The sequence below is a fragment of the Nerophis lumbriciformis genome, linkage group LG04 (assembly GCF_033978685.3).
Source record: "Nerophis lumbriciformis linkage group LG04, RoL_Nlum_v2.1, whole genome shotgun sequence".
Taxonomy (NCBI): domain Eukaryota; kingdom Metazoa; phylum Chordata; class Actinopteri; order Syngnathiformes; family Syngnathidae; genus Nerophis; species Nerophis lumbriciformis.
The window spans coordinates 41,415,813-41,431,366 of record NC_084551.2 but is presented as its reverse complement, the minus strand read 5'-3'; the positions used below and the strand labels follow the sequence as shown (position 1 = coordinate 41,431,366).

The window sequence follows — 15,554 nt, the reverse complement described above, 5'->3', positions numbered from 1 at the left end:
CGTCAGAATAAAGTCAACATGTCTACGTGAACTTTGAAGCTTCTGAGGCTAGTTTAACATGATTGTTAACTGCTAACAAAGAGAAACGGAAGTTATCAACATATCGCTAAGCAGAGATCAAGTGTTGTGATTAACGGTATTGCAGCTGCCATTTTTTAAAGTTAAGTATCTGTATTGCTCCATTTATTGTGCAATAATGTTGACTGTAATGTTTGTGTTATTATAATCTACAAACCCCGTTTCCATATGAGTTGGGAAATTGTGTTAGATGTAAATATAAACGGAATACAATGATTTGCAAATCATTTTCAACCCATATTCAGTTGAATATGCTACAAAGACAACATATTTGATGTTCAAACTGATAAACTTTTTTTTTTTTTTTTCAAATAATTATTAACTTTAGAATTTGATGCCAGCAACACGTGCCAAAGAAGTTGGGAAAGGTGGCAATAAATACTGATAAAGTTGAAGAATGCTCATCAAACACTTATTTGGAACATCCCATAGGTGAACAGGCAAATTGGGAACAGGTGGGTGCCATGATTGGGTATAAAAGTAGATTCCATGAAATGCTCAGTCATTCACAAACAAGAATGATGCGAGGGTCACCACTTTGTCAACAAATGCGTGAGCAAATTGTTGAACAGTTTATGCAAAACCTTTCTCAACCAGCTATTGCAAGGAATTTAGGGATTTCACCATCTACGGTCCGTAATATCATCACAGGGTTCAGAGAATCTGGAGAAATCACTGCACGTAAGCAGCTAAGCCTGTGACCTTCGATCCCTCAGGCGGTACTGCATCAACAAGCGACATCAGCGTGTAAAGGATATCACCACATGGGCTCAGGAACACTTCAGAAACCCACTGTCAGTAACTACAGTTGGTCTCTACATCTGTAAGTGCAAGTTAAAACTCTCCAATGCAAGGCGAAAACTGTTTATCAACAACACCCAGAAACGCCGTCGGCTTCGCTGGGCCTGAGCTCATCTAAGATGAACTGATACAAAGTGGAAAAGTGTTCTGTGGTCTGACGAGTCCACATTTCAAATTGTTTTTGGAAACTGTGGACGTCGTGTCCTCCGGACCAAAGAGGAAAAGAACCATCCGGATTGTTATAGGCGCAAAGTTGAAAAGCCAGCATCTGTGATGGTACCAAGACATGGGTAACTTACACATCTGTGAAGGCGCCATTAATGCTGAAAGGTACATACAGGTTTTGGAGCAACATATGTTGCCATCCAAGCAACGTTACCATGGACGCCCCTGCTTATTTCAGCAAGACAATGCCAAGCCACGTGTTACATCAACGTGGCTTCATAGTAAAAGAGAGCGGGTACTACACTGGCCTGCCTGTATACCAGACCTGTCTCCCATTGAAAATGTGTGGGGCATTATGAAGCCTATAATACCACAACGGAGACCCCCGGACTGTTGAACAACTTAAGCTGTACATCAAGCAAGAATGGGAAAGAATTCCACCTGAGAAGCTTAAAAAATGTGTCTCCTCAGTTCACAAACGTTTACTGAGTGTTGTTAAAAGGATTGGCCATGTAACACAGTGGGGAACATGCCCTTTCCCAACTACTTTGGCACGTGTTGCAGCCATGAAATTCTAAGTTAATTATTATTTGCAAAAAAAAATTAAGTTTATGAGTTTGGACATCAAATATCTTGTCTTTGTAGTGCATTTAATTGAATATGGGTTGAAAAGGATTTGCAAATCATTGTTTTCCGTTTACATTTACATCTAACGCAATTTCCCAATTCATATGGAAACGGGGTTTGTACTTCAGTAATTGGTTCTTTGCTATCATTTTTCGCATCATATTTGTACAATGCGTATTTGCTGATGTTTTTCCATGGTTGTTTTTGTTGTCTCTCCTTTTCATCTTTTATCCCCGTCTTCTTTTTATTCCATCCTGCTCCAGTCTGGCTGCACCAAACAATAATATAAATCAATAAATATAAATAAAGTCAAATACAAATAAGGCAACAAGAGAAATATCACACACTCCCCAATTCTATAAAGTAGATGCTGCTAAAGGTGTATCAACAAAGTATTAAAAGGCTGTGAATACGTATTTACATATTTGTTTTAGTTTTTTATTTACAACATAAAAAAAATACGTTCTCACATTGTCATTATGGGGTATTGTGTGTATAATTTTGAGGATAAAAATGAGTTACAGCTCAGTATTCTCTTTTGGAATAAGGCTGTAAAATAAAAAAAATTTGGAAAAACTGAAGCACTGTGAATAATGTCCGGATGCACTGCAGTTATACCTTACTATTAAACAGGCTCTCTAGGCCAGGTGCTTGGCAAAAACTAAACCACGCCCCCACCTCAGGCCTACTGGGTGTGAGATCTAGGTCCTAATGTCCGCCACAATCTCTAATTTACCATATGTCACTCCAGTAGTCTCAAATAATCTCTGGGCATGTCATTTACTCCAACAATTGAACACCTCTCCTCAAATAAACATTACAGCAGGTACCAAGGGGTGGCACTGACTTTTTTTTGTTTGCTAAGACTTCTGACGCCAACCGATTGTTGATCATGTAATGGAACCTTCAGTTAATCTTGTAGTTAGTTGGTAAACAACATTACCAACATAAAACGAGTGCTGATTAAAACCATTCATTCTAAACCATATGCACAAATACTTTATATTGTACGATACAGGTAACTTATCACAATGGTGTGATTAATATACCGTAACACACAATAATAGTTGTTATTTTGTATATATTGTAGTACAATAAATTAGTTTGATATGGTATTATTATTTATTTAGATGTTCTAAAATGCATTTGTGCAAATAAAGTCCTCCTCTTCAATACTGCACATGATCATAGCATACTCCCATAGAATGCAGGCTATGGTATGTAACTATAAGTCGCACGTGGGACTGGCCTGTCTATTGAAAGTGAAGGAAAATAAAAAATCCAGTGAGCCCTTAGTGCTGAGATGAATATTTACAAGCTAAAAGTGTCCACAGGATTAGTCCACAAAAAGCCACATATCAAAACGACCTTCAAGTGATGATTCTTCATGTTTTCATTGATGTGTGATCTAATGGTGCAAGTAAAGGTGATGGTACCCAAAATGAAAGGTCCTGTGCCGCTTGGTTCCACCCCTTAAAGCTGAGAGGTGGTTGCTAGGTGAAACATTTCATGTAAGGAGTTTGAGAAGTTGTTGAACAACGCCACAGCGTCTGTCTGACGGCAAGATTTCCAGGCCGTGATGGAGATCACAATCCTGCAGGGGGGTAAAAAAAATAATAATAATTGCATTAATTCACATTTTCTGACTACACAGAGTAGAATTTCAAATTAAATGGGTCGCATACTGCTCATTTCAGGGGCTTTTCCCCAGTGGGGCACTGCAATCCTTTTGGAATTTTCCCTATACAATCCTTTTGAGCATCAAGAACACAAACGTTTCTCACTTTTTTTATGCATTCTAACTTGTAAAATACGTTTCATACTTGACGGCTAACAATGCAGCTAATGGGAGTAATTTATTGTGCTCATAAAGCCCTTTCCAAAAAGCCGCCAACAATTCTCTATTTGCATGGTGTGACCTGAATAGTAACCAAGTATTATGGTTAATATTAATGTTATTATAAGCGCCAACGCAGAGGAACTACTTTTAGCAGTGGCGTGATCACAGCGAGCTAACTATCTTATGTATATTCAGTGGCCTAGTGGCTAGAGTGTCAGCCCTGAGATCGGTAGGTTGTGATTTCAAACCCCGGCCGAGTCACACCAAAGACTATAAAATGGGACCCATTACCCCCTGTTTGGCACTCAGCATCAAGGGTTGGAATTGGGGGTTAAATCACAAAAAATGATTCCCGGGCGCGGCCACCGCTGCTGCTCACTGCTCCCCTCACCTCCCAGGGGGTGATCAAGGGTGATGGGTCAAATGCAGCGAATAATTTCGCCACACCTAGTGTGTGTGTGACAATCATTGGTACTTTAACTTTAACTTAATATCAGTATATCTTAACATACTGAGCTGCTGCATTGATTCTGAACTGGTGAATGTAATTTCTAGAAGTTAGTCAACTTTGACACTCAACATATACACACTCAAAGACACAAAAAGACGCTCTGTTTTTTTTTTTTTTGGACCTGCATGAGCATTATGATGAAATCTTTATCTAAACAGGAAGATATAAACATCCCATCAGTCAGCATCCCAGTGAGAGCAGACATTGTACAGTAATAATTGTTTTATAATGTTGGTAGTTTGCATTTTTTGTTTAGCACTTAGAAATACTGCTACTTGCCGGATCTGCTTGTCACTCAGCTTCTAAAACTTGTAGCTCATCCTCCTTATATTCAGACTCAAAAATATGAGGTTTTGGATCATCATTTGTCTTAAAGTAGTCTTTGTTGTCTCTCATGAAGTCATGAGTAGTGGTGTTGTTGAAAGAAAAAGTGAACGTTGTGATGCGTCTGTGAAATTAATACGCCGCCGTATGCTTAAAATGAGCAAAATATGTAAATGTTACTATGCTACCTGTCGTTACATTACATACTTACTTACAGCATGTATACAAATCGTTGGAGGGTTTTTTTTGTGTTTTTTAGAGCGCTTTATAGGCTTAATAGAGCGAATATCATTAACTCCATTGTCAGTTTATTTTAGAGTTAGAAGGCATAAAAAAAGAAAAACGTGTGTTCATGTCTCACATGAGGATTGTGGATGATAAGCAACATTTTTTTTTTAAAGTGCAATCGCCCTTTAAATAAATACTTAATCTCAAATTGTGTACAGGTTATAGAACGGCGTGGCGCAGTGGAAGAATGGCCGTGCGCGGCCCAAGGGTCCCTGGTTCAATCCCCACCTAGTACCAACCTCGTCATGTCCGTTGTGTCCTGAGCAAGACACTTCACCCTTGCTCCTGATGGGTGCTGGTTAGCGCCTTGCATGGCAGCTCCCTCCATCAGTGTGTGAATGTGTGTGTGAATGGGTAAATGTGGAAGTAGTGTCAAAGCGCTTTGAGTACCTTGAAGGTAGAAAAGCGCTATACAAGTACAACCCATTTATCATTTATTTATTTATTGCCCACTTACACACACACACACACACACACACACACACACACACACACACACACACACACACACAAAAGTAACACAATAATGTTACGTTATAGAAGCAGGGTGTGGAAAAGTGTTTGATTGTACTCATCAGGAATATAACTGCCACCAAACAATACAACCAAATAAACTCTCGTTTCACTTTCTTTTTATCAGGTAGTTTTTTTAGTGGACGCTTTTTCTTTTCCTTGCCTCCCAGTGTATACAGGCTGCCATTACTGAACAATGTTTTGTTTTGTTTATGTGCATGCATGTCAGCAAAATGCAGCCAGTCATTGGTACTTTAACTTAATAATTGACAGCCATAAATAGCAATCAATTAATTGGGAACACATAGCAATGTTTACAAAGTTCAACTTGTAATTGTGACATAATATATTTGTTCTCCTAAACCACTATTGGTAACATTATATGCTGGCCCTCTCTGGTTGTCTTAAGAATTTTTTGTTTTGAAATTTTTCAGCTTGAAGGCGATTTGGATAAATGGCAAGTATATGTCCTTCTTGTGTTTAGAGGGTGGTGTAAATCCTACAATACATTAACTTGCTTGTTGTTGAATTCATAGGATAAAAGGGCTGAAGTGCAGTGTGCAAAGTACAATGAAACTTCTAAAGTAGAACACAATCAACTGGGACACTGGTTAATCTCTAATTATTAACAGTGAAAATTGTCCAACTGTGCAGTTGAAGTAACATTTGAACTGCAATGCAAGTGTAAAAATAAGATAGGTTAACGACATACCCCTTTACTTCTTCTTCTACATCCATGTTATGGCTGCTCAGTACAAATAGGGCTAGAGTGTCAGAGACCTGTGTGTCGCTTACTTATGTCACAATAAAATGCTCACTGACCTAAAGTCTCCCATGATGTTAAAGTTCAAGTACCACTGACAGTCACACACACACACACTAGGTGTGGTGAAATTACCCTCTGCATTTGACCCATCCCCTTGTTCCACCCCCTGGGAGATGAGGGGAGCATTGAGCAGCAGCGGTGGCTGCGCTCACGAATCATTTTGGTGATTTATCCCCCAATTGCAACCCTTGATGCTGAGTGCCAAGCAGGTAGGTAATGGGTCCCATTTTTATAGTCTTAGGTTTGAACTCACGACCTACCAATCTCAGGGCGGACACTCTAACCACAAGGCCACTAAGCAGATGTCTTAATCCAAACTCCACCTCTGCAACTTTAGATGAATATTTTTCCTCAAATTTGGAGTTTGACGACCATGAATGTAAAGTAGAAATTCCACATACAATTCCGCTCCCTGCATTAGGCATATATGATGGCATCGATGAATCTACCTGTCATTGTTGATGCGGTAAAAGAAGCCGTAGCCGTGATGCACCATGGGAGCAACAGCCCCCAGCACTGTAGTGTAGCCCACCAGACTGGATGACAGCACAAAGTTCCCACCGCCTCCACTGAAAGCAGAAACACAGCAATTGGAAATGAAGTAGGGCTGGACAATTAATCAAATGTTCATTTTGTTTTCGGCTTCTCACGATTATAAAAAAATATCAAAATTGAAAAGAAAAAAAGGAATACTGGGCCGCGCAATGTGCATGCATATTCCAGAGCTTGTGACGGTGAAACAGATGAGTAGCGAACAGTGTTGGGACTGACGCGTTACAAAGTAACGCGTTACTGTAACGTCATTAGTTTCGGCGGTAACTAGTAATATAACGCGTTATTTTTTATATTCAGTAACGCAGTTACCGCAGTTATGATGCGTTACTACATAAACAGAAGATCTGAGTGTGTTTTATTGGAGCGCTGCAGTGTCGTCCTTCTGAATGTTCTTGTGTCACAAGTGCGCTCTGTGTGTGTCTGGGTGTGAATGTGGGTGTGGAGAGGGGAGGAAGGGGAGGGGTGTTTACTAACAACGGAGCCGCAGCTCTCGACACTCGACTCGAGTGTCTTAACATGGAGATATTCTCACTTCTTTTTTTTGTCGAGCACAAAGAAAAGAACATTTTAGTTAAATGTAAGTTGTGTCTTGGATCAAAGATCCCGTCTACTGCCCAAAACAACAATTCAAATCTGCCTGGTTAGGCTTTGTGTATGTCACGTGTGCCTTCCTTAGGTGAAGCCAGGTTTACAGCTATGTTGTTATTATGCTGTTTGTTACTTATGTATGTTATGTTGCAGCTATTTAAAATAGTTTTGTCAATTTGTTCTGGTCTGAAATAAATTGACCCTTTGAAACATATCTTTGTCTTTGTGTGTTGTATGTAGACCACATTGCTTAGCAGAGTTCAGTGATGCAAATGCATGTGAAGTTGATCAACACATTGTATTATTCTCCAGTGCAATAAATGTACTAAAATGAAGGCTGAAAGGGCATTAATTTGAGATTTTAAAGAAAAAAGAAGAAGAAAAAAACTAACTAATCAGTTACTTTTCACAGTAACGCATTACTTTTTGGTATAAGTAACTGAGTTAGTAACTGAGTTACTTTTGAAATAAAGTAACAAGTAACTGTGACTAGTTACTGGTTTTCAGTAACTAACCCAACACTGGTAGCGAATGAGTGGAAAAAAGATAACATCTACTAGAAGTTTAGGATCTTTGCATAGTTGCTACTTTTTTTTGACACAACGCTAATGTGCCTACTCAGTACACTGCTGTTGCCAACTTGGCGACTTTGTCTCTAAAACTAGCGACTTTTTTGTAAAGAGCTATTAGTAACAAATCTAGCAACATTTTCCCGTAATTGAAGACTTTTGTTGTGTCTTAGAGACTCTGACACGCAGAAGTACTGTCCTCAACAAGCATTGACAGGTGCTGCCATGAGCCTCTCCCCATTCCAAATCACTAACAGTTGGTGCCGCTGCTGTGCGGGCAGCGGTTCGCGCATGCGCAAATAATTTGCCTTCTTTATACCATACAATACCATACCAACTTTATTTATAAAGCCCTTTAAAAACAACCACAGTTGAAAAACAAAGGGCTGTACATCACAAAGACTTTTTGTAAACAGCTACATGCATTGAAGAGGTTTGATTTCTCTTTAACGGAAAATAAACGTGTGTGTCATCGACATAACAATGAAAATAAATGTCATGCTTTCTAAAGATTGAGCCCAGGGGAAGAAAATAAATAGAAAACAGCAGTGGTCCTAAAAGCCCTGTGGGACCCCACATGTCAAGGGAGCAACAGAGGATTCAGAACCAGCAACATTTACAGAGAAGGTTCTGTTTGGTAAATATGACTTCAACCAACTCAAAGCAGTACCACAGATGCCCACTTGATGCTGTAGGCGGTTAAATAAGATATTATGGTCCACTGTATCAAATGCCGCTGTTAGATCGAGTAAAACTAAAATCACATGATCACCTAAATCCGTTGCTCGGAGGTTGTCATTAAAAACAATTAATAATGCCAACTCGGTACTATGGAGGGGTTTGAACCCAGACTGAAAGACTTCTAAAATATCATAGTCCTCTAAAAAAGTGTTTAACTGGGTAAAAACAATCTTCTCCAAGATCTTTGAGAGGAAAGGCAGCTAATGGGTCTAAATGGGCTAAAACTGAACTGTCCAGACCAGGTTGCTTTAAAAGCGGTTGAACCACGGCGTATTTAAAACTGGTAGGAACCACACCAGAAGACAGACTGGCCTCAAATACAAACCCTGTTTCCATATGAGTTGGAAAATTGTGTTAGATGTAAATATAAACGGAATACAATGATTTGCAAATCATTTTCAACCCATATTCAGTTGAATATGCTACAAAGACAACATATTGATGATCAAACTGATAAACATTTTTTTTTTGCAAATAATCATTAACTTTAGAATTTGATGCCAGCAACACGTGACAAAGAAGTTGGGAAAGGTGGCAATAAATACTGATAAAGTTGAGGAATGCTCATCAAACACTTATTTGGAACATCCCACAGGTGAACAGGCAAATTGGGAACAGGTGGGTGCCATGATTGGGTATAAAAGTAGATTCCATGAAATGCTCAGTCATTCACAAACAAGGATGGGCCGAGGGTCACCACTTTGTCAACAAATGCGTGAGCAAATTGTTGAACAGTTTAAGAAAAACCTTTCTCAACCAGCTATTGCAAGGAATTTAGGGATTTCACCATCTACGGTCCGTAATATCATCAAAGGGTTCAGAGAATCTGGAGAAATCACTGCACGTAAGCTAAATCACGAAACTCAAAAAAATAAATAAATTAAGCGTATGATTTATTCGTTCACGTAACCATGGACGAAGTCACATAATTAGCCAATGAAACGGAATCCGCTGTTAAATGCAAATTATCTGAAAAAAAATGACATAAACATTAGTGAAATGCTGTCATTGTGAGGAAAAAGAACATTTGTTTGAGAAAACATTGTGTCCGGGACTACTCATTCCTCCCCGACACAATGAACCGCCCCTTCTGAACTGAGCAATGTGGAGACGGCCAGTTGAAACAGTGGCTAAACTACAAAGCTAAAGCTAGCAAGAACAATACATACGCTCACAACACATCGCATCTGCTTGTGTTGTTGTGGCCAACATCATTAATGTAATCATGAATGTACAAACAGCAACTTGAGAGGCTCTCGCTCTCTTTTTTATTTATTTTTTTTGGTGCGCCACATCTGGTCTGACTGCGCCAATAAAATAAAGGTTTTAAAAAAGTACCTTACACAAGCATAATGTACGTAAGCATCTTTTGATACTTTAACACAATTATTATGCTTTGACTTAAAATACTTAGATTTAAAATCGTCCAAAGATGTATTGCACTGATAAATGTGAGGATTTTTGCATTATACTAAACATTTCTTTAAGTTGTATTTGACACAAAAAACAATCTATGGTGGTAAAAAAGTGTAAACGGTAAAAAAAAGGAATTAAAAACAATGAAAACTGAATTTTATTGTTTTTTTTATATTGCTATCCATCCAGCCATTTTCTACCGCTTGTCCCTTTTGGGGTCGCGGGGGGTGCTGGAGCCTATCTCAGCTGCATTCGGGCGGAAGGCGGGGTACACCCTGGACAAGTCGCCACCTCATCACAGGGCCAACACAGATAGACAGACAACATTCACACTCACATTCACACACTAGGGCCAATTTAGTGTTGCTATTACTATTCTTAAAAATTGTTGTGGTTTATTTGTTACTCATTTATATAAAACATTTCTAACTATATTTAAATTCGAGTTTTTGTGGTACAATAAATACTCATGTTTTCAAATAAACATGAATTGTGCTAAAAATCTGGATTAAAATATCAATTAAAATGCTGATTATTATTTGTGTCATAATCGTACAGCCCTAAAATGAGGCGCTCACAATTTGGCAGCATCACTTTACCTCTTTTCATAAAGGGGGTCTGTGAAGAGAGCAGGGGTGGGACGTCCCTCCTCTTTGGCGATTAGATACAGCCCGAGAAGATGCCTGTCAAAACCTGGCAACAGCATCACAGTTGTACTTATACACTAAGAGAATACTTTCCTTTAAAGCACAGGTCTACAACAGAAGGTCCACAGAGGTACTGCAGGGGGGTCAAGTTTTTTTTTTTTAAATATATGTTTACGTATTCCCCCCCCGATCTAGTTGCCAGCTGGCGATTAGCGTTCCAGATAGCGATTGCAATGCCAGGTGCTAGCTAGCGAGTTGCCGACTGGCGATTAGCACACCAGTGCCAGCTGGCGATTAGTGCGCTAGTTGCAGGCTGGGGATTAGTGTGCTAGTTGCCAGCTAGTGATTAGAGCACTAATTCATAGCTGGTGATGAGTGGGCCAGTTGCCAGCTGGTGTTTAGAGCGCTATTTGCCATCTTACGATTAGAGCGCTAGTTGCCAGCTAGCAATTAGAGCATTGGTTGCCAGCTAGCAATTAGAGCATTGGTTGCCAGCTAGCAATTAGAGTGCTAATTGCTAGCAAGCTACTAGCAGCACAATACTCTCTTTTGAATATCGTTACCTTAAGAACCAGTTTAATGTAAAATACAATCAGAACTCCATAAAAGATATATAAAAAGGCGGTCACCGCTCTTTCGCTCCATCAGTTTGGGGGTCCTTGGCCAAGAGAATGTTGAAGACTCATGCTCTAAAGTTCAAAATGCCAAACAAGGAAAATTCTAAACTTGCCTTTGCCCTCTTGGCCCTCCGACATCAGCTCGTTGTGTTTGCTGACGGCCTGCAGCATGGCTTTCCTCTTGTCCTGAATCTGAGAGTGCAATGTTGATGGAACAGGTCAAACATACGCTCCACAACGTGCGTGTCCTTACACTGCACGCGGGGTCCAACATGGCTTTACACCACTTGAGCGCCTCGCTGGTGCAGGGCCGCATGGTCTCTGTCCTGCCGTGGTAGAACCTGCGGGTCATTGATGTTTCATAGCAGCTAGCTGGTCTGAAAAGGGACAGCAGATAAGTATCAACAAATAGCACACGGTACTATTGTTTGAACTCTAATGTACATTTTGTTCATTTTGTAGTAGCTGAGCTGCATGGCCAGCTGAACAAAGGTATCAGGATGTAGGTTCTTCTTTTTGATGGCCGACTTTCCAAAGCCTGTGAAGGCGTAACACACTAGCTGGAGGTCCTGCGTCTGTAAAGTCAAAGACAGCACAGATGCACAGGTGAAAATATGAACGTCAATATCATACCTGTTTAAGTCGACATAAGCAAAATAGTCATAATCATTTCTGTCATGGAGAAATAGAAACTAGAAAATTCCTGTTTATTTTGCACACAGACGTTTTTGAGTGCAGGACTGGCGAAGTCAGAGTTGAGAACAGGTGATATGTATGTCTGTGTACCAAAAGTAATGCTCGACCGTCCAGTTGGTTGAGTAAGGACTAGACAGAACAAACTGTAACATGTTAAACACAAAATCTGCAGCTTCTCAATATTTGTATGGATAAATGTTCGTTGTGTGGACGTTTGTGGCTGCATGCCATAGAAGTTCGCTGCAGCTTGTTTGATGCAGACTGACAATGCTGCGGTGGGGTTGACTTGCCAGGTAGACAACTAACTGCTTGGATAAGTTTTTAATAGTTTTTGTTTCTTCCGCTTTTTCTTTTTCACACTTACTTTCCCAGTTGAAGTGCAGATTTATGTTAAACTCTGAGCAGTGCACGAAAGCACACGTCAACTGTCAAATCAAAACTAATGTTTGTTTCTTGTGTAGAAGAAGCATGAACAACAATGTGTAATATACATAATATAAATTTGAGATGTTCTGATCAGGGATTTATGCTGCCAATTCCGATACAGATCATCAATTAGTGAGATCAGCTGATTCCAATACCGGTACAGATCACATGTACTTCCTGTCTCAATATTTTCAAGCGAAAGTAAAGCCTGGAAAATAGGGTACCATCTATTACTATTTGAAATCCTTTTTGCCTTCAAAGTCCTCCTGTGTTCAAGGAACGAGTTCCCTAAATTTGTAAACATGAATAAAAAACAAACAAAAAAAAGATTTCAGAGAATGTCTACTTAATCACTGTCGTATTGATCATATGCTGATATTACCCTTGGTTTCCATCCATCCATCCATTTTCTACCGCTTGTCCCGTTCAGGGTCGCGGGGGGGTACTGGAGCCTATCTCAGCTGCATTCGGGCGGAAGGCGGTGTACACCCTAGACAAGTCACCACCTCATCGCAGGCCCAACACAGATAGACAGACAACATTCGCACTCACATTCACACACTAGGTTCGACCACCAATTTATGGATTGGTCCAACCTCCTTACATGCCGTGCACTTCTGGTTGCAACAATGTTTACATATCAACAGTTGGGAGCTGTAATATTATCCTCTCTCTAGACTATTAATATTCTACTTGTTCATTTCTGCTTACTTTCTGCTGTAAAATGCTTCCAGCTTCACTTGTTGAACTTTACTAGACACATATTTCTTGGTGCAGCTAGCTAGCATCCTTCTCCTACTTGAACTCGTGTATTGCATGTTTAGCCTCATCCTCCAGTTATAATGATACTTAAGATACTATGACATGCAGCTTTTTTGCTGTATTGGAGACGATCGTTATTAACTCAGGGAGTGTCTCCACGCTGTGTATAGAGATACATAATTAGCTGCTAACTTGTCAACCGGGACCTCAAAATCAATGATAATAATAATAATATTAGCCAGAGGGGATCGACGTTTGCGATGGACTTTAAACAGCTTTACATACATAGCAATGGCGATCACATACATTTTTATGAAAATCGGCCGATATTGATCGGTGGCCGATTGATCGGCACATCTCTAATACAAACCCCGTTTCCATATGAGTAGGGAAATTGTGTTGATGTAAATATAAACGGAATACAATGATTTGCAAATCATTTTCAACCCATATTCAATTGAATGCACTACAAAGACAAGATATTTGATGTTCAAACTCATAAACTTTATTTTTTTTGCAAATAATAATTAACTCAGAATTTCATGGCTGTAACACGTGCCAAAGTAGTTGGGAAAGGGCATGTTCACCACTGTGTTACATGGCCTTTCCTTTTAACAACACTCAGTAAACGTTTGGGAACTGAGGAGACACATTTTTTAAGCTTCTCAGGTGGAATTCTTTCCCATTCTTGCTTGATGTACCGCTTAAGTTGTTCAACAGTCCGGGGGTCTCCGTTGTGGTATTTTAGGCTTCATAATGCGCCACACATTTTCAATGGGAGACAGGTCTGGACTACAAGCAGGCCAGTCTAGTACCCGCACTCTTTTACTATGAAGCCACGTTGATGTAACACGTGGCTTGGCATTGTCTTGCTGAAATAAGCAGGGGCGTCCATGATAACGTTGCTTGGATGGCAACATATGTTGTTCCCAAAACCTGTATGTACCTTTCAGCATTAATGGCGCCTTCACAGATGTGTAAGTTACCCATATCTCTGAACCCTTGGATGATATTACGGACCGTAGATGGTGAAATCCCTAAATTCCTTGCAATAGCTGGTTGAGAAAGGTTTTTCTTAAACTGTTCAACAATTTGCTCACGTATTTGTTGACAAAGTGGTGACCCTCGCCCCATCCTTGTTTTTGAATGACTGAGCATTTCATAGAATCTACTTTTATACCCAATCATGGCACCCACCTATTCCCAATTTGCCTGTTCACCTGTGGGATGTTCCAAATAAGTGTTTGATGAGCATTCCTCAACTTTATCAGTATTTATTGCCACCTTTCCCAACTTCTTTGTCACGTGTTGCTGGCATCAAATTCTAAAGTTAATGATTATTTGCAAAAAAAAAAAAAATGTTTGTCAGTTTGAACATCAAATATGTTGTCTTTGTAGCATATTCAACTGAATATGGGTTGAAAATGATTTGCAAATCATTGTATTCCATTTATATTTACATCTAACACAATTTCCCAACTCATATGGAAACGGGGTTTGTATATAGTATAATATATTATTCATTATTATTCATCCCAAAGAGATGGTCAAAAAGCAGCTTGACGATGATCTGTAAAACATAATCTATGTAACATTTTAACCAAAGAAGCACCATTATATGTTCTGTAGACAACAAGGAAGTGTTTCACATGTGTTGCAAGGTACTCCTAAAGTGAGGTACCACTGTATATTGATTATCCTATAATCACTGTATCATCCGCTATTCCCATCCCTAACAAACTTCTGATATCACAATATCTCCTTTGTTTATTACCGTCTCCTGGTATTGGCGTTTGGCGTAGTTGATGTCACTTATGGCTTTTTGGTCCAGGGTAAAAAGGAGCTCCTCAGGAAAAGGCATAGGTCGCACGCTGTCTGAGCCCTAAAGGTGATGATGGGGGAAAAGCAGAGAAGTGTTGTGTATTCACATGAATGATTGAAGACAAATAGCGTCTTTACCTTCCACTTGCCCTCTGTAGCTTTGAGTTGCTGGTCAATGTACCAACACATGGACACCAGGACCATGGCATCATACGGTGCATGCTGCAGAAACACTTATTTGGATTCTTCTTGGTCATGTAGACTCCTTTAACATATACTGTTGATAAACACTCACATCACAATTGGATCCAAAAGTACCATCGGCGAACGCAAGGGAGTTGTAGGATTTGTCTCCCCAGCGAATGGTGGGGTCTCCTGTAAGAGCCTCCAGGGTGATCTGCACAGAGAATTCCAATGCATATTAAAAACAAACCGCGTCAAACGTCATGAAATGTTTTGTCATGTGTACGTTTGTGTAGTTCTCTGCAGAGGAGTAGGGTTTGCTGTCATCCAGAGATATGATGAAGAGGCTGCTTTGAATTGTCTCCAGGATGCGTTCATTGTGGGGATCAATGCTTATAAGATGCTCTCTGGCCTGTCGGGACAAAAAACACAATTGGAAACAATACAGCGTCCTTTCTACGAGTGTAAGTTCTTATTTTTGGCACTTCTGACAGAATACACGTCTTTTTATTAGGAGGGTCAATCATTGTGTTAATTTTGATTCATTAATTACAGTCCAT

At 39.7% G+C, this 15,554-nt stretch overlaps 1 protein-coding gene across 3 annotated transcripts in view; it reads right to left on the bottom strand.

Annotated features, from left to right (window-relative positions):
* Positions 1-1,981: 1,981 nt before the first annotated feature.
* LOC133602296 (acyl-CoA-binding protein homolog) overlaps positions 1,982-15,554 on the bottom strand; it is a 38,645-nt gene continuing 25,072 nt past the window's right edge. For 2 of the 3 annotated variants that reach the window (XM_061955455.2, XM_061955460.1), the window contains exons 8-17: positions 15,281-15,406; positions 15,107-15,208; positions 14,950-15,033; positions 14,765-14,872; positions 11,551-11,681; positions 11,360-11,483; positions 11,220-11,298; positions 10,442-10,535; positions 6,423-6,542; positions 1,982-3,265 (exon numbers count right to left, since the gene is read on the bottom strand). In XM_061955455.2, the coding sequence (XP_061811439.1) occupies positions 3,145-3,265; positions 6,423-6,542; positions 10,442-10,535; positions 11,220-11,298; positions 11,360-11,483; positions 11,551-11,681; positions 14,765-14,872; positions 14,950-15,033; positions 15,107-15,208; positions 15,281-15,406 (1,089 nt within the window). In that variant the 3' untranslated portion in view covers positions 1,982-3,144. The remainder of the gene's footprint in view (positions 3,266-6,422; positions 6,543-10,441; positions 10,536-11,219; positions 11,299-11,359; positions 11,484-11,550; positions 11,682-14,764; positions 14,873-14,949; positions 15,034-15,106; positions 15,209-15,280; positions 15,407-15,554) is intronic. The other variant, XM_061955476.1, reaches the window with a different exon arrangement.